Source organism: Callionymus lyra, chromosome 1 (assembly GCF_982586985.1).
Source record: "Callionymus lyra chromosome 1, fCalLyr1.hap1.1, whole genome shotgun sequence".
NCBI classification, from domain to species: Eukaryota; Metazoa; Chordata; class Actinopteri; order Syngnathiformes; family Callionymidae; genus Callionymus; species Callionymus lyra.
The window spans coordinates 21727469-21755322 of record NC_141818.1 but is presented as its reverse complement, the minus strand read 5'-3'; the positions used below and the strand labels follow the sequence as shown (position 1 = coordinate 21755322).

The window sequence follows — 27854 nt, the reverse complement described above, 5'->3', positions numbered from 1 at the left end:
TTATCCACACAAACACATTTAAATAAGATTATATACACCAATATTGACTTATAATATAATCTATGAATAAATGTCAACACTAATATTTACGATATTTAATTAGTTTGTTACAGCAAGAATAGCTTTAATGTTAACAGGATAGATTATTTCAATTAAAGGTTTTGAAGAATTTCTGCAAAGCAGTAAAAACAAAGCGGCAAATTTTTTTTTTCAGTATTTGTCTTAGGCAAACAACCATTTGACAAATGTATTTTCCATTAAGGCCTGTAAGAACCAAAAAAGTCAAGTAATATGGGGCACGATCAACTTGAAGACGAATCATACTTGAGCAGCAGGTGAATCAGCTAAGAATTTGATCTACACAATATCCCATCAGTATGTGTGAATGGCTGTAAAAAGCACTACCGAATTTCCCCTCGCGGGACTAATAAGGGATTCTAAAATCATACATCATATATGGCTTAATAATTTATACTTGGGTAAATCAATATCTATACATTTTTATATTGCATTAATAAATAAAAAAATGTAAACCTTTAAATTAAATCTAGTACATTTGGCAAAGTGTATCAAGCCTACGCTGAACCAATCAAAAAGGTTACAGACTTGTAATTTAATAAGGACGCAAACAGTCGGCAGAATTGTAGTGGGTAAACTTGCACACAAAACAGAACTACTTTAAAGAGCTCAAGAGAAACAACAATGGCTCAACATAATTTATTTTCATTTTATGTTAAAATGTACAGAGTTCTTTGAAAGTACTTGCTAAGAAAGGAGGGAAAAATAAAAAATAAAAATGAAAAATACATACATGGACAGAAGAAGAGCATTGAGGCCGCCGAGCGCAAATCAGCCTCCCATCGTGTGCTCGGCCGTCACTTTGTATTTTGCGCTCTTAGCATACAACGCAACATGTACATTACAAAGGATACAAAAAGGAAGCGATATAAACAGACAAATATACTGAGCTCGTTTGTACATGCCTCTTAAATGTAAGGAAGTATTCCTATACACACACAAGTTTAAAAAAAAAAGAATGCCAAGTGACCTTTAGATATCTGTAGTCTTTTTGTTTAAAATAGCATCATATACTACACAAAGATAGAAAACTCTAGAGATGAGATGGAATGAAGAGGTTAAAGGCATCTTAAAGTCACAAAAAGTGAATTTTTGTAAATTTTGAATTTCATAGTAACCGTTACCCCCAAGAGGTGAGCTAAAAAATATGAATTGTTCCTTCTTTTTCTCCTGAAACAGAAGAGGGGAAAAAATGACAGTACCAATATCAATGTCAGAATTTTCATTTTATATTATAGAAAAACATTTTCTCTACAATAGCTTTTCTAAAGTCAAAAAAGAGTCAGCTCAAGTCAGAAAAGAAAGCTGCCCGGTCTGATAAAATTCAGAAAGAAAACCAAAAACAAGTTGAAAAACAAAACGGTACACAAATTAGGTTTGCAATGTCAGGTCAGTAAGAAAACGAAAAGAAAACTTGCTGTTGAACACTGGTAAAGGGGTCAACCGAGTGAACAGCTCCACCTGTTGTTTAAACGCCATAACTACACTTCTAACCCTGTACTTCTGCGCCTCAGTGCGAGGGGCCGGACCATGCACTAGATCAGACATTCAGGTACAACTTTTGTGAAGACCATCTACTGCCCTCTTTCTAGCCAACATTGAAGTTTGCTGGAGAAACTCACAGTTTAAACAGAATACACCATTAAAATGCAGACTCTGCCACCTGGTTCGGGTCATGAACACGTTGGATTAAGAATTAACCAACTTTCCACTAATCAGCAAGTAGAAACATCTTCCTTTGATTTTCTTAAAAAGTAGCAGGTTGGAATCTGTCAGTGGAGTGTGGACAAGAACTGCTAAATGTTCTTTCCTGAACCGGCTGGTAAAGCAGCCGGTGTGTGCTGTTTATTATTTGCAAGTACCAGAATATTTACATTTTTTTTTTCAGTGTGGTGGAAAACAGGAATAGAATGCTACTCGTTTTAGTTGTAGACATTAAGTAAGACAGAAACATTTGTCTCCTCTTGTGTCATTTGTGTGTTTTTGGTATGACATCGTCCATCAGGGAAGACAGAGACTCTGGAAACACCACCGGTGAGACGGGATGCTATGTCCCGATCTCAGGGACTCGAAAGTGTGACACCTTTTCAGAATGCCACATATAAAGACCAAAGCATCTAAAGGAGGTCAGACTGCACACAAACATTTCATAATCATAAAAAGAAATAACAAAAATAAGTTTAAACATGTTTTACAAAACAAAATAATCCACCTACAATTCTTCAGTCTTTTTTACGGTAAGGCTTCCTATATCAGTTTAAAGATTGTGTGCATGGTTGGGTATTTCTTCACCAGTCTTTGACTCGCAGTCTGAAAATTCAGGGGACCCCTGTATTGTCCTTTTTCTGCTAGTTCGTTTAACTTTGTCATCCTCCATCATCCCCCTGCACATCGTGAGGAGGACGATCGGGCCCGTGCTCAGGAAGCATGTGAGCTCATCCTGAATCTGTGAAGCATGGTCGTCGTCAATTTACACGACCTAGTCCCAAATCCTTTTGACTCACTCTCAGTACAGAGGGGAAATGAGCCCAAGTATTAAAACAAGGACATAAGAACACAGAAAAACGGGAAACCATGAGGCCCTCTCTGATTGTTACATCTACGACAAGGTAGTGTGAACAGCAAGAGTGCAGCAAGTATCAACTTTGGCCCTATTCTCGTCAGTCCCCAGCTGTTCATCTGCTCATGTATGGTGACTGTTTAGGAACACCAGCGTAGCCATGATGAGTTGGGCCTGTGTACATCATGTTGCCATGGTGATTTGGCTGCATAGGCTGCTGTGGATAACCTTGGCCTCCCATCATGCCCATCTGCATTTGCATGGGGTACTGAGCTGGCTGATTCATGTAAGGAGGGTTGCCATGGTAACCACTGTTCATCATTGGTTGCGGCATTCTGTAACCAGCTGACATAGCATTGAGTGGCGTCATGTTCATGGAGTTATATGCCGCTGGCGTCGGCATAAGATTTGGCATCATACCGCGCTGAACAGCCAAGGTGCGTGGAGTGCCCTGCATGGTAACAGCCCCTGAGCTGCGTCCATACAGCTGCTGCTGGTGGGGGGCTGGGGCTAGCTGTTGAGTTGCTTTTGAGCGAATAGAAATGTGTCCTTTGACGGTGGGCATTTGGCCTTGCAGTCGCTGTGTGTGTGGTGGGGGACCTAGACCAATATTTGGGGTGGGCATGTTGCACTGCAGCTGTAAAGAACCTAGGTTCATAGAGCCAGAGCCAAGGTTTGGGGGTGGAGTCATGGTGGGCTGGCCTTGAGGAGTGTGGGGTGAAGGGGCCAGGCCTGGGTTAGAGAGCGACACACTTGTAGCATAGGAGGTGACAGAGGCAGAGTGAGAGTACGACATCGCATGAGGGTCCATGATTGTGTTTGTCAGCTGCTGGAGTTTAGCGAGACTGAAAGTTGCAGAAGGCTGGGGGTAGCCTCCTGTACCAAAGTCCTGACCCATGCGCTCATACAGACTACGCCCGCCTCCTCCGCCTCCACTTTCTGGAATCTCCATGATCATGGGTGTGGAAGAGAAGCCATTGCCCATACTACACTGGGAGAGGGACTGTTGCTGCTGTGACAGTGGCGGTGCAGTGGAGTGGGAGGGCTGTGTATTTGGTTGTTGCTGCTGTGGAGGCTGTTGTGAAACTTTCTTAGAGGCCTGCTGCTGCTGACTGGTGCTAGGTGGCCTTTCAATCACACCGCAGCTTTGCGGCGACTTTATGTTACAGCCAGGGGTGTTCGATGGTGGAGGAGGGGGTGGAGGCTGTGGGACAGAACTACCGACATTACTGGAAACAGGGCCACTGTTGGAACCACTTCCAGTTTGCTGGATGAGGCTACAACTGCCCATACTCAACTGCGACCCTGCTGATCCGGTGGAAGACGCGTGGCTGGGCGCTGGTACATAAGAGCAAATGTTTGACTGTGAAGAGGATGGAGTAGCCGAACTAGAGGAAGAGGCAGATGAGGCTGCGGCGGATGCTCCATTCACAGCCGTTGTGGACATCCCCCCATTTCCTGCTCCATTGCCTCCACCTCCCATGGTTGAGTCATAGCTGCTGGGGTTATCATAGTTTTCTGTAGTGCTTTCAATGCTACCCAGGTCACTAAACCCACTATCCACTACCTGCTGTGAGTGGTCTGATACTGATGGAACATCCATCATGGGTGACGTCTCCATGTTCTGTTGAGAGGGCGCAGACAGAGAACTTGGGTGTTCTGGGGTGATCTGCGTGTACCCACCACCCGTGGGTCCATTATTCCCCCCTGCTCCAGTTGGACCAGGTGTTCCCACCCTCTGGCCGGTGGACGATGCATCAATCATGGCTGAAGGCAAACCTGGGCTGTTCACGGATCGAATAGATTGATTAGGTAGAGGGGGCATTGGGGGATTAGGAAGAGGGCTACTGTTTTGAGAGGTACCACACTCTTCAACCAGGGCCAGTGCTTCTTCCTCTGCCTCCCCTGTATTACTGTAACTTTGCAGAGTACGACAGGCAGCAAGGGTTTCCTCACAGTCCTGGTAGGCACCGTGATGTGGGTGAGTTTCTGCCTCTTCTTCTTGGGCTTCCCCTTGCGTTAGGGACTGAACAGCCTGCACAGTCTCCAGGTCAAGTTCATTGGAATGGTGATGAGTCTGGTGTGTTTGATGGTGGCCCATTTCCTCTTTAAAGTCAGAGTGCTGGTGCTGGTGGGAATGTGAGTGCGTATGTGGCGGTTCCATCAAAATAGCAACATCCTTATCCTCTGTGTGTAGAGGCTGTAGTACGATTGGATCAGAAGGAACAGACAAGGCCGTGACAGTTTCCACTGCAGCAGCAGCTGCAGCAGCCTCCTCCTGCTCTCTGCGCCTCCTCTCTTCCTGCTGTGGGTCAGCTGAGGGGGGCTGAGACTTTGCCTCCTGCACTTCTTCCTCTGCTACCTCCTCTTCTTCCTCGTCATCATCATCTTCCTGTTTACTGACAAAGTCCCGGGCCACACTGTTCTCCATGTCTAAAAAAGCCTCACTACTTTGGGGTTCTTCTTTTACAGGTGGAGAATTTGCACGAGAGGTAGAATCTTCCTCCTCATCTTCATCATCGTCTTCATCAGATTCCCGACCCTTTCTTTTCTTACAGCTACCCTTCTCCTCCAAGTGTCCATCACCTTCATCATCTGCGTCATGGTCCTCGCTGCGCCTGCTTCCCGAACTTGGTGTGACAGCAGCGGGCCGGCTGACTAATTCAACATTGCCATCTGGGCTTCCAAATTCTTCCTCTTCCCTGTCTTCATCATCCTCATCCTCCCTGTCAACCATTTCGGTGTCCTGGGGCCGGAATTGTGGAGCTCTGGAGCCAGAGTTGGTGGACGAAGAGGGGGACAGTAACGGACGGGATGGAGGACGACTTGATTTGTCCTCCTCCCAGGTTCTTTCTGGCTCATCCTCATCATCTTCCTCTTCATCAGGTTCTGAGTCAGGAGAATGTTTACGAGATTGCTGTGGTTGGTTAAGTGTAGGTTTCTTAGGTGGTCTCCCTCGTCTTCTTGGGATCTTTTGCTCTGTAGGTTTCGGGAGAAAATCATCTTCCTCATCAGTGTCCCTCGGTTTTGCCTCAGAGTTGGTTCGCCCAAGACGCTTGTTATTGTGGGCATCCATGGAGACCAGCTGAGCGTCTATACATCGTTTCTGCCTTTGTTCTTCCAGCCCGAGCCTATCAGCCTCCTCCTGAGCCCGCTGTAGGTACCAGCTGCGTGGTTTGCGACCTGGTTTCATCTTTATTTTTGCAGGCTGAGCATCTTCGCCCTGGGGTTGGCTGTCTGCAGATGCACGCTGATTTGTCCCACTTCCGGGGGGTCTTCCAGGTCCCCTTTTTTTCCAGTGCAGTGGTTTTCGGCTCTTTCCTTTGGGCCAGCCTTTCTTTCTTTTGACCGGAACCTCAGGTTTTTCAGTTGTAGTTTCAGACAGACATGCTGTAGATGCTCCTAAAGGCTTCAGGACGGGTGTAGACTCTGAAAAATTAAAACAATTAGGAATTTAGAGAGATCCACAAAAATCACAACTACATAAATAATATATTTTAATTGAATACCATCTTCCTCCGAGTCGGTAAGATTGGAGGGCCGGCCTCTTTTTTGTGACGGGTCAGAGAGCCGTAACGCGGAGCGTGCAGGGGGGTAGCGGCGCAAGGGTGGCCGTGGAGTTATCTCCTCCTCTAGCTGGGGCATAGTTCTTTCAGAGTCAGAATCCACAAAGGGCTCATCCAAAACTTCAGTTGTCTCAGAAATGGTTTCCGTCACAACGCTGCTGTGCGGATGGCTGCGCTGACGAAAATGACGTTTCCTGAGGGGTTTCTAGTAGAAAAGAAAAAGAGGACAAAAGGGTGTGAAACCATGATATTATCCGAAAATTCAACCTCAATTCATGCTTTTTGTTTTGATAGTAAATTGAGAAATTACTCATCACTAATCTGCAAATTCATATTAATGTTGTAGCAGTCAGCAGATTTGTATGCAGCTAAAGTAGTACGGAAATGTCAATTACCTTGCACTTTAACCCCATAGCTGGCTTTGTGGGGATTGGGGGACCTGTGCCCTTATCCTCATCTTCACAATCTTCATCATCTTCACCTTCCTCATCATCACTGCTTTCACTAAAACAGCCCTTTCTTGCTGCAAGAGGATCACTTAGCCTGGACAGAACAGCAAACTCTTTGGGTTCGTCACAAGGCTCATCTAGTTGCCTTGGTCTGGGGCCTCTCTTTTTTCTTGGTGGTCGACCTCTCCGCGTAGGTGTAGTAGAAGGGTGTCTAGCGTTGTCTAACGATTGGAAGATTGAGGACTCTTCTTGGCCGTCTAAGGAAAAAAGAGAAGGGGGACTACAGGAAGTAGTCCGTTTCATCCTCTCTGGCCTGTCATCCTCTGCATCGTCATCCTCGTCATCCATTGGACAAATCTTTGGCAGACGACTTGTTCTCTGGCTGTCTTTTACTTTACCCCATGGCCAGTTTTTTGGTGGCCGGCCTCTTGGCCTCCGTTCACCATTTGCAGGAGGAGCTGCTGGAGTCGATTCAGAAACCGGTACGGCTTGTGAGCTTTGGTTCATTGGAAATCCTAAAAAGCCCTTCCTGTCTTCTTCATCTTCATCATCCTCCTCCTCTTCTTCCTCATCCTCGTCTTCATCCTCATCCTCTTCCTCCTCACTCTTTTTTTCTTGGCGCATGTGCCAAGAAATCGGGGGAGCCTTTACACTTGGTTTGATCTATTTTGAAAGCATGATGAAATTAATTTTTTTTTCAGTGGACCAAATAAAAATGTATTTTCTATTCTCTTTTACCTCGTTGCGATAGTTTTTTCTTGGCTTCTCTGCGATATTCTCTTCATTGTCATCATCATCATCATCGTCATCAGCATCAGAGACAACAGTGTTGGTTACAATAACTGGTGTCCAGCGTAGACACTCAGGGTCAACTTCCAACAGCCGTGGACGAGCTCTGAGTTTGGCCATGTGGTTAGCCACGATCTTTTCCCGTCGCACAAGGACCGTCCTGACATTCATTGTAACCAAAACAAAAAGTGAGTTGCATGAATGAATTATTCTTAAGTTTTTGATTTAGAAGAGCATTTCACAATCTTATCGTTTTGTTATCTTCCCCACTGACCTGTCTCCTCGTTGCTCAAGCATGTTGAGGCTATGTAAAGTGGTGGTGATGTCCTGTGGGCAGATTCCCGTAAGTTTGCTCAGCTGTCTGATGGTGATCTTCTTGTCCCGGACCTTATCAAGGCATTCAAGAACCTCACTTCGCCAGTAGGCCATGTAAGATAGTCTGCCAAGGTCTGATAGGGGCTTCTCTGGTGAGCCGGGCTGGCCTTCCTGCTTTGACAGCAGGTAACCTGGACAGAATGAATTGCATGATAACATTTTCAGACAAGTGCACACCTAAATAGACACATTTAACAGACGCATTACAGAGAAGACCGTCAGTGGCACAACCATGCTCAGCCACAATAAAAGTTCAAATCCTTACTGAAGTCGATGAGAAAGCGACCGTAGCCCTGGCGCTGGTACTGCGGTAGAATCATGATGCATGATACGTTGTATTTCTGTTGGCAGTGCTTTTCCTAAAGTGGTGTTATAATGGTTAGAAGGGAGATACAAAATCATCACAAAGGCTGTACAATTTATCAATTTAACATTGTTATTACCATGTGCAATATTGACATCTTACCTTTGAAAAGTAGCCGACAAGATGGCAACCTTTATCGTCATTCTGGGTGAGGACGTAAAAAAGAAAGGGCTCCACATCATAGTAGAGAGTCTTATGGTCTAGGAAGAGCTTTGCTAGCAAACACAGATTCTGGCAATAGATTGTGCTCACATTCCCATCAACCTGTTGGCATAAAAATGTAATCATTAGAGATTCTCAATAATATTATATTGTAAACATTACAAACAATGATGATGACCAGCTGTTAACCTTTTTGTACAACAAGAACCAATTTTTAAGTGTAATGTTCAGATCTCAGAAGAGTCCACAGAGAAAGAAAAGTAGTGATAGACAAATATCTGTTATATAGAAGAAAGGAGCTCACTTTGGCAGCTAGCCAAGTAAAGATGGGCTGCTAAGTCTGTAAACCGCAGCAGCAGTCGTTTTAAAAGATACTCACCTCAAATACAGAGACATCCTCTTTCCTATAGATCTCATTGGCAGGAGGGTGAAACCAACTGCACTTCTTCATGTGCTGGTAGAGGATGCTTCGGCTTTTCATGTAGCGCAAACAGAACTCACACAAGTACAGTTTTGGTAGTCTAAAAGGAGAAGAAAAAAAAAAGATTGCTTTTGAGAAAGGTGGAAGGAATAATATCATTGTCTGTTTATGCATTACATTCCAAAAATGTGAAAATAACATGAATAAACTATGTGAAGAAAGCTGCAAGAAAAATTATAGAGAACAAATCAGGCTGATACTTATTCAGAAGCAGACACACACAAGTATATCTAGATCTTTAGGTATACTTGCAAATTAGCCAGAAACCAGGGATAACTGTTTACGCACACACAAACAATATGTGTTCTAAATCTGGCTTGTAACAAGGAGTACAACTAGAAATAAGCAGATGTATACTAGATTACAGTTTAAAAGGATCTAAAAATCAATATTTAAGTGCCGTTTATTAAAATACTGATATAAAACCAATCCAGTCCAATAGTTTGGAGACATACCCCATAAATGGATTTACACATATAAACTTTTTTTTGGCAAAAAATTAAACCAAATCACTTATATACAACCAATTTTGTTTGTAACGGGAAATGGGAATTTTTATCCAGCAAAGATTTAATGTGAAACTCAATATGTAAACCGCAACAGGCAAAAAAATTACAAACATTAAATAAAACACTGTAAATTTTTAAATCCTCCTGAAATTCTAATTTGAAAAATCCTCATTTCAATGGCTTAATGATTACTGAATGGCAGTGTTCAAAACACTTTGGGCAAATAATGAATTACTAAATTAATAGAATATGAGATGAAGCAATTTCCTGACACTCACCTGCTGTACTCCTGTGGATACGGAGAAGAATACCACGTTTGTATTTCAAACTTGCCAAACTCTATGACTGATGGACAGCGCATCTGAGGGTCTGGTGGTCCTGTAACTCCCACTTTCTGATTTTCACAAGAAAATCAATATTAGATAAGCAATATTTATATTAAATAATACAAAAAAGTATTGTACTTTAAGATCAGGAAAACAAATGCATTAGATACAAATGCATCTTAAATACACACATTGAGTTGTTATCAAATTTAAGCTTCAAAGCTAAATTGAATTATTAACTAACTGAAAATACTTTTTCATGTCATTTTTATTCCCGACTGTGATTACCTGTAATGCGAGCTCCTGGATATGTCGAAATAATTCAATGTCTTTTTCTGTCAGATTTTCATGGCCCGGCAGTCTGTCGTCCTCGTCACGCCAGTCACTTCCGTCCTGATTGTCTGTACATGTTAAACATTTGACGTTAATACAACCAAGAGCTGTTAAACCAATTATATATCAATTGGAGTTAAACAAAAGCTTACGTAAATAAATTAAATGGTGTGAAATTGAGTAAAAATATGCAGAAGTGGGTCAAAAACTGTTTGTAGGACAAACTGCTTTACACTCAGCAGGTGTTTTGTGAAAACTACATGAGCTCCACTCTAGTATCTCAGTTATCATTTTTTTATAAATATCCCTTGATGATTTCCCTGTGCGGAGTTACAAAACAATGAATAAAATAACCAATCATATTCAATTAATGGCAAAGCCAATTAAAAAGATACAGCTTAATGTTAACAAATGGCTTTCAACTAAGGCAACTGAATTTTTAGATTTTAGTGCAGTCACCAAGTAGCAAATATTTGCTTTGAACAAAATATCAGGTGTTCAAATCGCTAGGAGGTCTTAGATGTTGACTATCCTTTCATTCCTGAAGGTCCCAATAAATCCTCAAATCTTGAATATGTCACAATATGCAAATACATTTGTGGTTTCATGAGAAGCTAAACATAATGACAAAAATGTTTGTAATACTTCAAATTATTTGAAAAGAAAAACCCAGTAAATTACCCATTCTTTCATCTCCCTCTCCTTTGCGTCCATTTTTCTTTCTTATCCGACATTGCTGGGAGTAGTCCACCACTTCTTGGCGAGCTTTGCGTCCTTCTGGTGACGGCGTAAAGAACTTCGTGAGGGCGTCTATCAAGCCCTTGGTCTTGTTGTTGAAGCGCAGACTGCTGTGAGACATGTCACCATCTTCCCGCATAGAGAAAAGAAGCCGATCGTCGCCAGGGTAACCTTCACAGGACGAGCTGGAAGAGGAGCTGACTGAAACAGAGCGCTTCCGTCGAGAGCGCCCACCGAGTTTCTTGAAGGGTCGCCCAGGCCTAGAGAGGGAACAAGTGGTTGTTTTAAAATCTTGATAGATTTACTGTAGATTCCATCAAATATGCAATCCCAAGTCACATTAATGGCTCCAAGTACAATTGAAAAGTGAGAAAATATTTAGACGTGCAATGTGCACAAATTTGACTTGTCATGCAAAGAGTGATTTAAGAAAATTACACCTGAACTCTACGACAGTGTATCGTGATGGCGAATCAGTTAATGTATGATATTGCAATGAAAAATGTACTCCCAATATCAATACAGAAGATGTAATCAGAACGATCCCCTACCTATTCTTGGGCCTTCCCAGAGGTGTGCTGTAACGCCGTTTGATTTCTGCTGCCTTTTCGTGCAAGAGCTTCTTTCCCTTTCTCCTGGGTTGGCAGATTTGGCAAATCCACATTCCTGATTAACACAGAAACGCATATGCTTTCACATGAAGGATAGACAAACAATACTCAAGCGTCTTTAACACAGGCTTCAGGGGACTCTGCTCAGTAGTTTATAGTTCTGGGTATAGAAGTAATTAACTTGGATTTATACACAATATATTATATTATATATTATTACAATATTATTATAGTTATAATAGCATTGTAGGCTTACCTTTTGGCATCCGTGTGAGAGGAGGATCACAGCACTCCATGTGGAAGCCCCGGTCACAGGAGTCACAAAACAACATGTTGTCCTACAAAAGCACACCAAAACATTATTTTTACAGCTGCAACTGAAAAAATTATTTGAGTTAAATTTACAACAACACTTAATAATAATAAGAATAATAATAATGGTTAAGCACTTCAATAGTCTTGTTTTTAATGATCTTTTCTTTAGCAACATTAATGACATACCGGTAAATTGGTTATTCTTATTTACAGATGCAAAAGGACATTGGAACAAGCCTGAAATAGCTAGAGCCCACAACTACAGACAAAAACATCAGTCATGTCTTGCTCTGACATTTCTACAAAAGATGACAATGTTCTAAGACTCCAAATATGTCATATTTGCTCATCCGCTCACCGCATTTTTGCCTTGATCCTGACAGCTGCTGCAAGTCTTGCAGTCGATGCACTGCCACCACAGAGCTTTGACTCGCACTGTGAGCTCTGGGGAGAACTTGAGACAGGACGGGTGGCCTGCAGACAGGTAGAAAAACAAGCACATCGCTGTCACAATCACTGAATGTGAGCATTGACCCACTTGTGTTCCTATTACAAAGGCGGAGGGGAAAGAAGCCTTCAAACTGGGATTGAAATCCGATACAAGACAGTCTGAAGGAAATTCTTGAATAAAAGTCTGTCAGAGAGCAGGATTAGCTTAATTTAAAAATACCTACAGACTAAAGAACAACACTACAGTGTTCAGTCTTAATCGTAAAAAACTAATATTCCCTTGAAAGAAAATCTTTAAATTTGTATTACAGGAATCGTTACTGTTGCTTATTCATTATTCTTATTTTTGGCATCAGTAGCTCTTCAGTTCCCTACATTATACCCAATTTAAAATATATAAAGAAAAATCAAAGCTTTACTGAACTGATTCTCAGTAAAAAATGTGCACCTAAACATCACTGCTGACACAAAGGTTAATTTGGAGCCACTTGTAATGAATAAATGTGCTAGATTTTAACAATCGAACGGGGAACAAATTCATTAATGTTGATGTAAGGTAGACACTTCACTGACAAACCTCAACGTTTGACCAATCACAGCAGGGTGGGCGTGATTTTGGGAAACAAGACTTGAGCTTCAGGAAAACTAAGCGTTTTCAGTGGGCGGGGCTTAAGCGTTTCTAATGTAAATAGTTTTGTACAGACAGACACTGATAAATACAATAGAGGTCCAGGATCAATTTAAATTAGAAAACTAAAAGTCATCAAATACATGCCATGTAAGAAACGAAAAAAAATAAATAAAAAAGACATCTCCATCTCTACTACTCTTATTGCATCGAAATACTGCACTTCTGAACAATAGATTTAGATAATAATAATAGCTATACTTTTTATTTATTAACCATAACAATGATTTTCCCCCAAATTCTCTGGATGATATATCTATTATTTTACTACACCAATACATTTCACAAATTTAAAAGAGACACCATGGACAGACACCAAGTTGATGTCACTTGTTATTAATTATAAAAGTTTTTGCCTGGTAAGTTTTTTCTCTCCATTGTCAGCATTTGCAGGGATTCATTTTACTCTCTTCTTATGTACATTTTAAGTGTCAAATCATAAGAAATACTTAGCATTAATATATGGTTGTCTACGTTTTGTGAGCAGACCAGGACTCTTGAAAAATATACTTACCACTGTTTCCACAGTCAGCACATGAGATGAGTTCCTCTGGCTTCTTATCACGATTCTGCTCCTTGGTCCCCAAACAGAAGCTGCAAATAGGGATGGGCTCTGCCACCGGCTGTTAGAGACAAAGCCGTAGACAGAAACAGATTAACCCATCAGTGAGGCATCAACTTTAATGTAGGAATCAGAAAGACAAGAGGCCACGAGTGTCTCCCCCATAGTACATGACTATGTTAAATGTGTGTATAAACAAGCGAATGACGTAAACAAGCACACCACAGCGCAAGTTGAATTGCAAGCTTGGTTTTGAATAATCAAGAGCACAGGAGTAGCTCTAATGAATGTGCTTGTTTAATTTATGTCACACGTCATGCCAGTAGCTGCCATCATGTGTCAATGTCGCTGCTGTCACACAGATCGTTTGATCTGGTGCTTTAACTTGTTTTCTTTGCAAAAGTCTCTAGAGGACAACAGCGATGTTCTTCCAAGTTGAGAAATTCTTTCTGACATTGAGCTCTTTGATTTTGTCCTCCAACACTATTCAGGATGCTTTCAAGAACACAAGCATGCAACTGCAACAGTGGTTTCTTAGAATTTAAATGCGTTTAAACAATGGTGGAGCTCACATTGTGACTTCCATCTCATACAAGTTACTCTCACATGAAACAAAGACTGAATTGTAAAATTATAAAGCAATGTAGAAAGATGACAAACTTGTACTTTTCTTCATTTTAATTAGGCATATTCAAACGCTCAACACAGAGATAACTGCATTAGCTGACATGTGCCCATAAGTTTGTGATATACAATCATTACTTCAGCTGTAGTCAACTGAGGAGACTCCAACTACTACTAGGGTCTTTACCACCTCATTGAAATTAATTTAATAGAATACCGTTTTCAAACAGCATACTGTAGACACGTTACTATTTTAGAGGACTTAGAGACTTAAGAATTTAGTAAGATTTCCATTAATGTGAAAAGCGCTCTATGAATACTAATTACTAACTTACATGATGACACCAAAATAGGATGTGTTTTACCAACTTGAATCAAAGTTTCAATCTTTTTTACATTTCTTTAATGTACTTTCAAGAGGGAGATTGTCTTTAATTTCTTAGAAAAAGAGCAACCTCACATTGTTCTGAAGAGATGTTCCGTCTTGAACACACACAGAAAGCATTTTTAAATACCACTGCAATGTTTTTCACAAATCAATATTGATAAATAAGTTTCTTTTAAATATGACATTTATTTATTAAGAAACGACCCAAAATGTACGACCTCTACAAACATCATATTTGTAAATCCCTTATACTTTACATATTCCACTTATTTCCTTAGAAAAGCTTCTATTTTATGTACATTTTTGTACATACTCATGTACATTACAGGCCAAAAGTTTGGACACATATTCTAGGCTCATTTAAAGTTTCGGACTGACTGATCTTCATATCTTAAAGAGAAATTGTTATGGACCCTCATTTCTCTTTCCATAATATTAATTACAACACAGCTAATGGTCCCAATTAACCCCAATAATAAGGGAGAGAAAATGGTTGTTACTTTGAAAAAGCTAGAATATAAGAAGTTTAAAGCTTTTTCACACTTTTGTTAACATCTTAATTCCACATGTGTTCATTTATAGTTTTGATGCATTAAGAAATAATCATGAAAACAAAGAAAAAGCACTGAACGAGAAGGATTGTTCAAAAGTTAAAGTTAAGTTAAAAGTAAAAAATTATCAAATGAAACAGGCATGAAGTCGGACCTAGGTAGATAGATAGAAACTCATCAAATGTATCTTTTGTTCACCAAGACCAAAACCTTGAACAGCAATTCTGAATATAAATTAAAATGATTTATTTTGTTGAACAACGCAATGTGAATTGTTGAACAATATAACTGTTGTCATATCGTTTTTTTATTTGTTCTTTAAACATCAGGTACTAGACTTGGCCCCCCAAACACTTCCACCTCATCAGATTGGAATCTCTTCTAAAATGGTTGCAAAAGCCCAGCAATAAAAGGTAGAAAGCATTGAACGGATCCTAGTATGTTCAGGATAAATCTGGTTTTCACTTGGATGGATCCAACTCAGCAGGAAGCATACTTGAAAGGCGTACAAGACAAAACTGGATTTAGCCTTCCTGAAGTTGGCTACTGCACCGAATAAGGCTGGAAATGTAATGATTAAAAACTCGATTATAAATATAACCGAAACGTACTTGGAACTACTGTATGCAGAATCTCTTGCCTTCAATCTTCATGTAAACCATTTATTGCTGCATAACAGCAAGATGTGACTGTATAAAACAATTGTATGGGAAATCCTAACAATATCTACGACATCGAATGCAGACTTGTCCGTCTTTAAAGATTAAAACTACTGATGTGCATAGACTTTAAAGCAAGGACTTCAACAACAAGGTTTCATCTAGGCTCTTGTAAACGTCGCATTTTCGAACTTAAGGAAGGATAAGTAGCTTTAAAGTATAATGAATGATTTTTTAGATTAGTCTTGACAGGGATGTTATTGTGATTATACAACAAATTCACAATGAAATTGGGGGAGAGAAAATATAATGGTACTAAATGCCTGTTCATGACTTTTTTTTTAAGGCACTGGCACTGATGGTTATTTTAATTGCTAGTTGAGAATTTTTAAACTTTATTGAATTTTTTGGGGTAGAATTTTAGAAATAATACACTGTCAACTGAACATTTCTATAACAATGTCACCTCTAGTGGATGAACGGGAGAAAACATGGAACTACATAGATTCATTTGAATGCAAGAACTAGACAGTATTAACTGGAGGTTCAAGGGTGGATAACCATGTGTATCTGCACCAGCCTGAAAGGCAGCAGATCCTGGCGGGAAGGAGACAGGGACAAGAGCTTGATTTATTGGGCTCATTTCCTTCTGAGTCAGACAGCTTACAAAAGCCCTCCACAAAACCCCACCACTGCATCTCCCTCAAATACACCATCAATGTTGGACAAAGAAAAGAAAAGAAAAGAAAAGAAAAGAAAAAAAAAAAAAAAAAAAAGGTATGAAGTGTGCAGAAGAGGACAATGTTGAACGCTGAGAGAAGGAAGGTCAGAAAAACAGTGCTTGAGGGAGAAAGCAGATGAGCTCGACCTTAGGTCTGCAACAATCAATCAATTAAGCAGCCAATAACTAATTTAGCATCGTTTCAAACAATGGACTAAACATTTATTCATTTTCTGCTAAACTATAGACAGACTTTACTAAGGGTGATTTCCATTGCTACTGGAACACACATCTCGTCTGAAGTTCAGTAACTGGTTGCTACTGTAAATTAATCCTTGACAAGTATTTGGACAGAAAAAAGGTAATCCCACTTCCATGGAAATTAAATAGTAACAGTGAAACACACTCTTCAAATTTCTCCTGACAGCCATCAACTCCAACCTGTCTCCATCTTATGTATCAGCCATTCACAATAACACAGGAAAAGATTGAACAAACAAAATATTGAACTAACCAAATGCCCAAGTCGTTTTTTTAAAATTCAATAAGGTTACAAAATGTACTTGAAATATAGGTAAACAAATACCAAACAAATTAATCAGTACACATAAGGCAATGTTAATTTCATTGGTTTAAAACAAATAAAATACTTAATATTAAAATTAGACCGATATGTTTTTTCAGGGCCGATACCGATTATTAGTAGTCAAGGAGGTTGATAACCGATATTTTGTGCCCATATTCATTTGCAGTAAAAGTAAATATATTGGCTTAACTTTTTTGAGTAATACAAACTCCAAAACTTAAAATTGTATTTAAAAAAAAAAAAAAAAAAGTTTGAATTGAGATCACGATTCCCTTACATTTTTTTTTGCCCCAATAAAAATATTTATTGCACTTTAGTGAACAAAAAAAAACAAAGAACAGACTTACTATATTTATGGCAAATACTTTTAAAACTTCTTCAAAAACATGCTAAAAATGAGGTGAAAATATATTTATTAGTGACTTTTACTGCACACGCTCTACAAATACAAATTACTTGCATGTTTTCACAGTTGCTATTGTTACTCTGTCATATACAAGCACATCCTCTGTCATACACATCAATACATTTTCATTAATACTATTAGAATTGTGTGATTGTTAAAAGTTACAAACTTTGACATAACACACACACTAACATGCCAGCAGCGCACACATGCTGAGACGCCAGCTTCGCGCGCACGCAAACACTCCGGTAGACCTGCACCTCAATTCTATTTAAGAACCTTTTTCAGGATTTAAACGTGTAAGACAACTTTTATCTTTAATTTCTCTTTACACTCTCAACTGCTCTCGTTATCTCCACCGATATCACATGTTGAGGGAGGAAAGGGAGCGCTTGTTTTTATGCAGGTGATGTCCCCGATCAAAATGCGATACAATTAATTGTAATTTTTTAATAATCGTCATCACTTGGAAATGAGATCGTGATTTTTTTAACGATTAATCATGCAGCCCTACTTTAAGAATATTTGTATTAAACATCATAGAGGCATGGGGCTAATTTGGAGACCGAGTAGTAACTGGAGTCAGAGAGGCGCACTTCCATCAGAGCCAAAATAACCGTTTTAAATTGATCTCTTATCGGACGTCGGATTATCAAAAAGGCAGAAGCCAATATGCCTTAAAATGCCGAAGTTCGGCGCCGATAATCGGTCCGGACGATTATCGGTCTATCCCTAATTAAAATCAATAAATAACATACAGAAGATAATAGTAAAACTATCAAAATAATTATAAACCAACCAATACCATTATTTGAATAGTCATAGGTAATTAAAATTAAAATAGACAGCCGAAAATTAGGTGATTTTGATGAAAAATGGAAACTTAATTGTATACATCAACTTCACAAACACTTTCACAACCAGAACTCACAAAACACCTCTACAGTCATCAAAGCAGCTCTAGTTCCAGATATTATGATTTTATGGAGAAAAAAGTTTATCGAATTACTTCAAGTCAGCGAGGCTGAAAAAGTGTCACTTCCAGACTTCACCCAGAGGTAAAAGCAAAAATTATCAAATTGACACACCCAACAGTGCATTGTGAAAAGGGATGCACCCATCAGATAGTAGGATCGGGTATCGAATCCGATCCAGCCTCTGCAAGTCGGATCGAGTATTGGTGAAAAAGCTCAGATCCACGCATCCGATCCAAGCAGTTTAATGACGTCATTTGCGCTGCCTGTGAAGCAGCGGCTCTGCTGCAGTGTTGATGTGAGCGGATGTTTTGAGGAGAGATCGGGCCACAAGATTCAATACTTCTAACTTTATTGTGCATCTAAAGACACACCACAACAAAGAATATGAGCAGATCGAAACAAGAAAGCAAAGCAGTTAACTTTGCTGTTCTGTTGAGACGAGAAAAACTTCAAGTCGCCCGCGTGAGAGTCAACAATAACAAACGTTCTTGTTAGTGTTACTGTTGACTTCATCAGAGGGATAAATAAAGTCTATCCATCATTTAAATCTGCCAAAATCCAATAAATGGAGAGTTTGTGTTTTAACCTGGTTGAATACAGCAACAAGTTCAGCGTGTTTGACGTTAGCGGACACTTTGTTGCATTTAAATTTCAAACACTTTAGGACGAACAATGATGAGACTAAATACATTTAACAAGTTTAGTTTAGTCATAATACCGTTAAACACTTTACCAACTTGCTTCTAATTTGTGTTAACCACAGATAAAATGATGATTAAAGTTTAAGGACTACAACAAAAACTCACCATTCAATTAATCCAAAACCTCACAGTATGTGTCAATACTAAAAGTGATCATTGAGAGATTATTTTATTAAAATTGTGTTCAAAAACCACAATAATCAACGAAAGTCCTCCAGACCTCCTGTCAGGTGACTCATACGCAGACCTGCATGGGCACCTTTTGGTATCAGAACCATAAAAGTCAGATAGGTGCATCCCTAATTGTGAACCAATGCACTAGTATTGCACACAGTAAACGCGCAATAAAAGCAATTGAAGGACAACTGTAGGGCATAGAATCAAAGTCCGCAGTTAAAACTTAGGAGGGAAGAAGAGTAAGGAAGGGTCAGGAAGGACAGCAGGGTTTGAATTTAACCGCGGCAACCACGTAACTTGCTGTGATCATCCTCCACACTTGCCATAATGCCCTGAAAAAAAAATGTACCCGTGTTTACGGTGACCAACCTTGGCTTTTAATTAGTTAATAAATACTGGTAGTGGAATGGTTTCGTCAAATGAACATAATAAAATCATCCCAACTTGACCGTCTAACATGTTTAACTGTTCAATATCTAAAGGTAAACTTTTTTAACAAACTGACGACGGAAACAGCCGAGCAGTTCCGGATGACACACTCGCTATACAAGCGTCTTGAAGGAGGCAAGTTGTGAAGTGAAATTTGGTCAGGCAGCGAACTTTAAAAATGCAGAAGCAAGGAAAGGGTGAGAAAATGAAAGACAAGGAATTACAGGCTGTTGGAGAAAAATGTAGCAAAATACACAACTTTTTTAGGGAAGTTTATTTCATTGTTTAAATGCAGTGCTAAAAGTATTTAGTGATTTGTTTGCCCTCAAAACTTGCCAGTTCCTAAACCTTTCAATGTTTATGTGTGTATTTATTTTTGATTCGTGGCTGTCAGCGACCAAGTGTGTAACATACATGGATCTGTATACTTTTTGTAAACATTGAATACAAGCTGCTAATGAAAACAATTATATTGATAGAATGATAATTGCGTGGCATTTTATATATTCATAAATAATTTCCTCTTCAATATATCTATCCAACTATCTATATACTGAAGGTAAGGGGCCTTTTATTTAATTTCTTGAATATTTGTTATAATACATATTTGTTTTAAATGAATAATTACTAGTGGTAGAAGCACAAGATATTATGCATAGCTTATATTTGAAAATGACATTATGTCAAACCCAAGTGCAATATCTAAAAATGTTATTGCATTATTTGTTGCAAGTCAAATAAATGACTAAAAATATATATTGAAGTTGTCATTTTACCTTCTTGATGTTTTCAATAGGCATCAACAAGAGCATGATACACACACATTATATATATACATACACACACCACACGCAAGCACTTTGGTGCCCCCTACTTAGAAAGAAATGTTTGCCTTGGTGCCCTTCCAACTTGCCTTGGTGCCCTAAAATGTACGCTCTTCTTTAAAGGCAACACTTGCCTTGACCTTGAAAAGTTTAAATTCGAAGCCTGGGACAGGACAATGAAAAGGATAAAAGGGAATTAAGATGTATTAAAACAGTAGGAGAGCAGGCACAGAAAGCAGAAAAAAAGTTGTTATTTTCAACAATAAAGACAACATAGACAAGGAAAAGGTGATGTATTCCCTTTACGATCTGAACTTTAATTGCATATGCAAAAGATGAATACCAAAACTATAGGATATATTTTAAAATTGCTGACGACACACGAGTTAGAAAGGGTGAATCACAAAATGATGTTGACCTACTTTCAGCAGAATTTAAAGATACGCTTCTAGTGACGTTGCTGTGACTTCAAAGAGTCTGAGGAAGACCCTGGCTTCAGCCCAGCCTTGCCCTACATTGTAGCGAGGGTTAGCCAGAGAGCACACCGCTTAATAACTGAATCAAATGGAGGGGTTTGGCGGTGTTCCAATGTCACTTCCACAGCTGCTCAACACATTGGCTCCATTTGCAGGGTGCTGGGGTTATTCATACACAAGGGCTCGGAAGCTATTCCTTTCCCTGGCCAAAGACCACTCATGTCATAGTCACTTCTGCCCTTGAAGAACATCTTTACTTGGTCACCATTACTGCTGCTAAAGTTTCTATAGACTACTGGCAAGCTGCTTCTGATTCTGGGTGGCTTGTCTGCTGCCAAGAGTCAACCTTCTACTCCTTCAATGTGGGAGGTCAGACATTATTTGTGAATTATCACAGTGTAGTAAAGCTGGCGAAAGGAAACTGTTTCAAAGAGTGTTGATACAGCCTTTGCCCTCAAAACATTCACTTGTCCTCCATGCCATTTAATAACTAATAGGTTGTGTGGACAAATATTGGCTTCCCTAAAAAGATTGTTTTCATTACTAATCCATTTTACTTTAAGACACTCAAAAACTAGAGCAACTTTATGTTTTAGGATTTTTCATGGCGTCCGTACAAGTCCCATTACCAGCATTATCTAGCAAAATTTTTCCATCATTTTTTTTAAGTGAAAACACACTTTTTCATCGCCATTAAACCATTTATTAACATCAGGTTTTAATATATAAAACATCTTTTTGCTACATTAAAACTCTGTAAAAGCATATTAAACACATAGTCAACACTGCTTGATAAGAAATTAGAAAAAGAAAAGATATGGATAGCTTCTTAATTGGAAAAAAGTCTAAATAATGTTTTGCCATCGTGCTCGTGGATTGAGAATTTGGCCATTATTTATACACCATTAAGTAAGCCACAATAAGGTGAATATGTTGTACTTCATTGTGGTACCATTGAATGCAAAACCAACTAAAGCATTAAACAGTTGACCAAGATGAAAATTATTTTCTACCGGCGACAAACAAAAGTTACTTTATAGATGGTCCCGGAAAAAGGCTTCATAGATAGATAGATAAACAGATAGATAGGTAGAACTTTATTGATCCCTCTAGAGGTCTCCTTCGGGAAATTGTTTTTCCAATTAGCACACAGCAACACATACGATAGATTCATAAAAATAAAAACAAGAACAAAGTCATGGAGAAAAACCTAGCAGCCGATATTTGAAGAATCGGTTTGGCAGCGTTGGTACTTGGTGATACTATTTGAACATTCTGTAAGGGTTTTCATGGGTGAGATGAAAATAATGAGTTCATCTTACTTAAACTACTACAGCCCAGTGTTCATCAGGGAATCGTAAACATGGATCACAAGTAGATTTTACTTTCACACGTCCTCACTGTGACACTACATGGTGACATCAAGAACTCTGGTTCACCCTTGTTCCAGCTGTTGAGAAGAGGGCAATCAAAGGGCAGAAATATCACTCTTGCCTATTACGAAGGGATGAACATCACACACGCACACATCAACACAACTACCTAGCCACTCGGACATGCTCACAAAAGCCCAGCATCGGGCCAATCCCACCTAATGACCATGGGCTCAAACTGCTAACGGGTGCTCAGGGAGGCAATGAGGTTTGCCATCTATATATCCATGACCCTTAGTTGACTTGATTCTACATTTACCTCCCCCATCATGACCTGGCAATGGCACTCGATTAGGGTGAGAGGGGGGAGACAGAGGGACAGAAAAAAGGGTGTTGAATCCGGTTTGAATGGAGCACTTTGACACAACATCAGAGAGTCTGGTACACAGATCTCCAGACAAATGGGGTCAAAGTTGGAGCTTAGCAATTCATTTTATTTTCCCTCTTCCTATAGCTTCATGCTCATCATGGGAAGAACTTAGAGTCGTGTGGGTTAGGGTTGAACGATGAGTTTAATCGTGATTTTTAAAAATGTCATTCTCAAACCCAAAGATTGTGATTTTGTTTTATTTTGTGTTACCAAACAGAGCAGAGATCTAAACGCTTGGCTTTAAACGGTTGAGGCTTGATATAAGCTGCTAAAGAGGAGTTGTATGACAGCTGTAAAGCTAAAATGCTACCAGTGCCTCAACTTCATGGAAGCAGAGTACCAGCCGTCATAATCGCACTCTACGAAACCTTTCTATGACCCCAACTTGTGACAACACACGGACATGACAAGATGCAGTGTTCATACACACGAACAACACGTACAAGGATGATGGAAGTAGAGCTGAATTTAAAAAAAAAATACTTCAGTGTTTTGAGCACCGCTTATCATCGGCACATAGATTGGTTTTGCGACGTGCATAGCTGGCATGCGTGTGTAGACCGAAGTGTGTTAACATGTTCAACAGTAGTAGTAGGAATAACACCATTATTTTTGTATTACAGATGATGCACTTAAAGATGACAGAGTGTCAAGAGCAACTGTGCAAAAAGGTTTAAGTTGGAAGAGGAAAGCAGCAATGACTGACGCAGTGTTTGCACTTTTGTTTACTCAACACTAAAGTTTATGTGATTTTTTACTGACTGATAAATAGAAATGATTACGATTAAGGACTTTTTTTTAAGTTTTTGCAGTGAATGTTTACAAGGCTTCAGGTTTTATATTACGTTTGTCTGTAATTGAAGATACTAAATTCCCACAATCGTTTGGCTCTATGGTGGGATCCACACATGAACTACACAACTACACAAATATGTTTTGTTAACAATCACTGTTCTGATGTAAAGCTTCCTCACCTATGATAAGAATCATTATCAGACAAGCATTTTTGAAAGATTATATAATTTTAAGTTTAAAGGCTTTGGTGACCGGAACTAAATCACAAGCAGACATTTAATTGCCATGACCCTTGATATAAAATTTAGTCTATAAACATAATATAGAAAACACTAACTTCTGTCATGTTTCTAAGCTGTATTGTGCTTATTTTTGGTTACCATGTTGTTTCATATAATTTTGATATAAGGTAATGCAAGACAGCCACAAGATCAGTGACCCACTCAGATCAGAGATGTCTGATCTGTTTTTGTCTTAAAGTGTTGGCGATCTTAAGCCAAGAAGGTCACTGTGTTAGATTTAACCATGTGACAGTCTGCTCTCTAGGCTAATCCTTGTGTGTTAAAATACTCTTAAGTTGTAACTACGCTTTCATAACAGTTCCAAACACAAGTTTGGATCCGTAAATTCACATGTGGCTCTACTGATCTGCAGAACTCACAAGTTTATGACTTGTACAGAGTCAATGATACCAACTCATTTAAACAAACAGTTTACAGTGCGTAACAGTGGACTGCTTCACATATCCTTTTGCGCCTGTGTCATAGACCGAAAAACAGAGGTTAGCAGCCGGCTGCTCTTCCTCTGATCAGGTTACAAAAGTGGGTGTGTTCCCTCTCTCCTCTGTCGCCTGCATGTCTGCCTCACCCTCTTTTACTCACTTTGTCTCTATCGCTTTCTTCTCTTTAACTCTCTTCTTCTTTCCCTCTCCAGTTAGAGTCTTGTGGCTTGCATCATGCACTATTCTTATAATACCACCAAACAACAGTTCATTACTTCCATCCCTGACTGCAGTTTTCTTCATGCTCTCCTCTTTTCAGAGTTCTGCAATCACACTTCCAGGCGGATAGCTGCTTTTTAGCTGGTCTAGACTCCCTGCATGGGCCTGGGAGCCATGTGCGTCACCTTTGACCTCTTCAGACAAAAACAGTCACACCAGCAGACAAAATGTTTTTGGTGCGTTCATATTTTCTAGCATTGGCTGATGCCATTTTAATCTGGCCAGTACATTGATGTTCATTTATTCATTACTAAAAAAAAAATAAAAAAAATACTTAAGACATTCAATAGACACTAGTGTATAGAAATTTAAACATGCATATCTCACATACATTTTGCTTAAATGGCTTTTAAAATTACCTTTTCACTACAACCCATTATTGTTTTGGTCAACTGTTGTATATACAAGACACTTTGTTTTGAGAGTGTGATGCTTTTCTTCAGCTTACCTTGTCTTTCTCGTGAGGCAATAGTCGAACCGGCGGCAGTGATTCAATGGACACGGTCCCAGTCCCATCATCCAGAGTGCTACTGCGACTGACGAGCAGGAACATGGGACCTTGCTTGAGCACCCGTCCGTGGGCCACCGCCCTCTTCAGGGAAACCCTTAGCTGCTGGTGGAAGAGGCCAGATCCCACGGCACCACTGCTGGACAAGTGAGCTGCCACATCGGCCTGGCACTTTAGAAATCGCTCAATGTTTTTTATGCTAGAGCCCTCTGGCTCATGAAGACCATCAAGTGCCCGCTTAATCAACTTGTTCCAGTCGAGTCCTGGTCTCTTTCCAGAATAAGAGTGAGAGCTACCACCAACATTACTACCACCACTGCTCCCACCACCACAAGCTCCTCCAGAGTTGCCCCCACTTTTTGACTTTGGAACGATTATGCGCCCAGGAAAGTCAGGGTCCTTGTAAGAGTTCAGACCTTTGTTTGAGACTTTTAGGATAGTTCCATCCTTCACACTAAGCTCCAGCTGTTCCAGAATCGTTTTGCGATCAAGGCTATGAGACATAGACACGGCATTGCAAATTCGTTCCTCCGACGGCCGCTGCTTTTGCTTTTTAACTTTATGGATTGCCTCAATGATCCACTGGGTATACGTTGGGTTTGCCAGTTTCACCATGGCTGCGGTGTTGCAAGGGCACAAGGGCCCTAGGCCGTATGTACCACAATGCCCAATCAAAAATAAAAAGTAAAGGTTAGCCTAAAAGAAAGTCTCCTGGCCTGCGCCGTAGCGCCGCCGGATGTTCGACTATTTACTCTCTTTCAGCGCTTACTATCCCTTGTCTTGGGGTCTTATTGAGATTCTAAATTGAGTTGAATTAGAACAGCACGGTATGCAGCTGTTAACCATTCCACAAACCCCAGAAACGATGGACCATTATAAAAATGAATCCACCTGCTCAAGGCAGGGTGGGTGTTTTAAGCAAAGTGGACTATACATTAAAAAAATATTAGGGAACTGGGCAAGAATAGGCAATTAATACTACCCAACCTGAAACTAACCATTACCTAACAGTAAAATCGGATTCTTTTTGGTAAAAAAAAAAAAACATTGGGAAGAAAAAACATTTGCCGTTGGTACAAAGTCCTGGAAATTCAGCAATGCCGGTGATGAGGATAATATTCCATAAAATTAAGTATCATCTCCGTTTGTCTTCTTGTCAGAGTCTTCCCTTGGTGTTTAAAAAAGGTCCCCGTCCAGTCTTCTTTCTGCAAAGATGAACAGATATCTCACCCCAGGGAGCAGCCAGGTCAGATCAACTTTATGTACGTTGCACAACCGATGACACACCCTATGGACAAGACACAGTAAATATAATTAGGTACAGAAAAAATAAAGGCATTAAAAAATATTCTAACAATGTTCAATGATTAAGTTTAAAAGAAACATACTCCCAGTACGACACATGCATACAGTTGCAATGCCACCTCACCTACATGTAAACAAAGCCATGCTTGCTAAACATAACACAGACAGGCAGAGTGGAGGCAACCAGGAAACGATTAGACATTTTTTGCGGGAAATCACGTTTATGGACACTAAACCATTTACACTAAAGTCACATATACTGTTAAAAAAATCGTGTACAATAACAAGAAGATTTTATTTGGTTTTCTCTATATTTTATATAGAGTAAAATGTTCGTACTGAAAGTGAGCTATTACAAACAACTATTTCATATTAAGTTCAGTTAAAACTTTAGTAGGCGGGGGTTTTGTTGGAAACGTAAACATGATGCTTTCAAAACACAGACTGTTAGCAAACATTAGCAGAAATGCTAGCTGAAAAATAGAGACTAACCGCCAATAGCGTCAATGCCAAAGTGTTCCTCGCATGTTTGTTTACTCTCGCTGATACTTAATAGTTTTGTAAGTCTGTGGCAACAACACTTCCCGCTTCCTCCAGTTGTTTACCAAGCTAATGTTCACGGCTAATGTTACTGTTACTACCGTTGCCCGCTAACCAGAAACGGTACGAAATGTGAGGCTAGCAAGAGCCAAGGCACAAAAACTCACCGAATACACAAACCACAAGAAACTATTACCGCTGAAAATGTTTAATAGTGAGTGTCATTCGCGTATTAACGCGAGATGGTGGCCTTGTGAGGGGCACAATGCAACTTGCAGATCTCGGGCGCCAGCAGAAGATCAGAGCTGCGCGGTGGTACATGCTCCGCGGCCTCCTGCTCGGCCTTCGGTGTGGGTGCGGATCCTCTACCCGCTCAGAAGCGCTCCCCGCCTCGGAGACTTCCTCCCTCCGCGAACAGCTTCTCGCGTAACCGCATGTAAGAGACGACTGAAAGCGCTTTTAAGAAAAGCCCGGGCACCGCCATCTCCCTATACCTCCCACCATCCAGCGAACCCTCCGTACCCCGCTCTCTCTCTCTCTCCCCAGAAACATCCGAGCTGCTCCGGGTTCTGGTTTCCGAAGAACCCCCCTGGTAAAAGCATGCCTTGAAAAAAGACACCGCTACATTCGTGCTGGTCGGCGTCTCCCGGTACTCACCGGAGTGTGGTGTCGAGGCGCCGAAGCGAAGGTGCCAAAACCGTGCGGAACGTAGACAACAACAAGCCTTAAAATGCAGCCAGAGACTAGAGGCTCTGGAGCCGCCGCCATCTTTGAGTGAAACAGGAGCACGGCTGGTGGGGGAGGGGGGACACGGAGCCGTCAGGCTGGGCCAAGGGACCGTCTGCCTGGTGCGAGGCGCACAACCAGGGAGGGAAAATTAACAGCAAGGCGGTGGGGGGGCGGCGGTGTGCTGTTGCTATGAGAGGGGTGTGGAGATTGCCTGAGCACATAAAATGGAAGAAAGGGACAGATGGTGGTGGAGCTGGAGGAGGAAGAAAAAATAAAAGAGGTGTTCTCGCACTCTCTGC

The 27854-nt window shown here is 40.3% G+C and overlaps 1 protein-coding gene across 1 annotated transcript; it reads right to left on the bottom strand.

The window, feature by feature from the left end:
* Nucleotides 1-703: 703 nt before the first annotated feature.
* Nucleotides 704-27854, bottom strand: kat6a (K(lysine) acetyltransferase 6A). The gene is made up of 17 exons (XM_087796788.1): nucleotides 27484-27854; nucleotides 24922-26269; nucleotides 13309-13417; nucleotides 12015-12130; nucleotides 11598-11679; nucleotides 11282-11396; nucleotides 10674-10990; nucleotides 9948-10060; nucleotides 9612-9727; nucleotides 8723-8864; nucleotides 8284-8445; nucleotides 8083-8176; nucleotides 7717-7948; nucleotides 7392-7602; nucleotides 6600-7316; nucleotides 6148-6409; nucleotides 704-6067 (listed from the first exon to the last, which is right to left on the bottom strand). Exons 2-17 carry the CDS (start codon nucleotides 25594-25596, stop codon nucleotides 2754-2756), a joined length of 6777 nt encoding a protein of 2258 aa, XP_087652914.1. The 5' UTR covers nucleotides 25597-26269; nucleotides 27484-27854; the 3' UTR covers nucleotides 704-2753.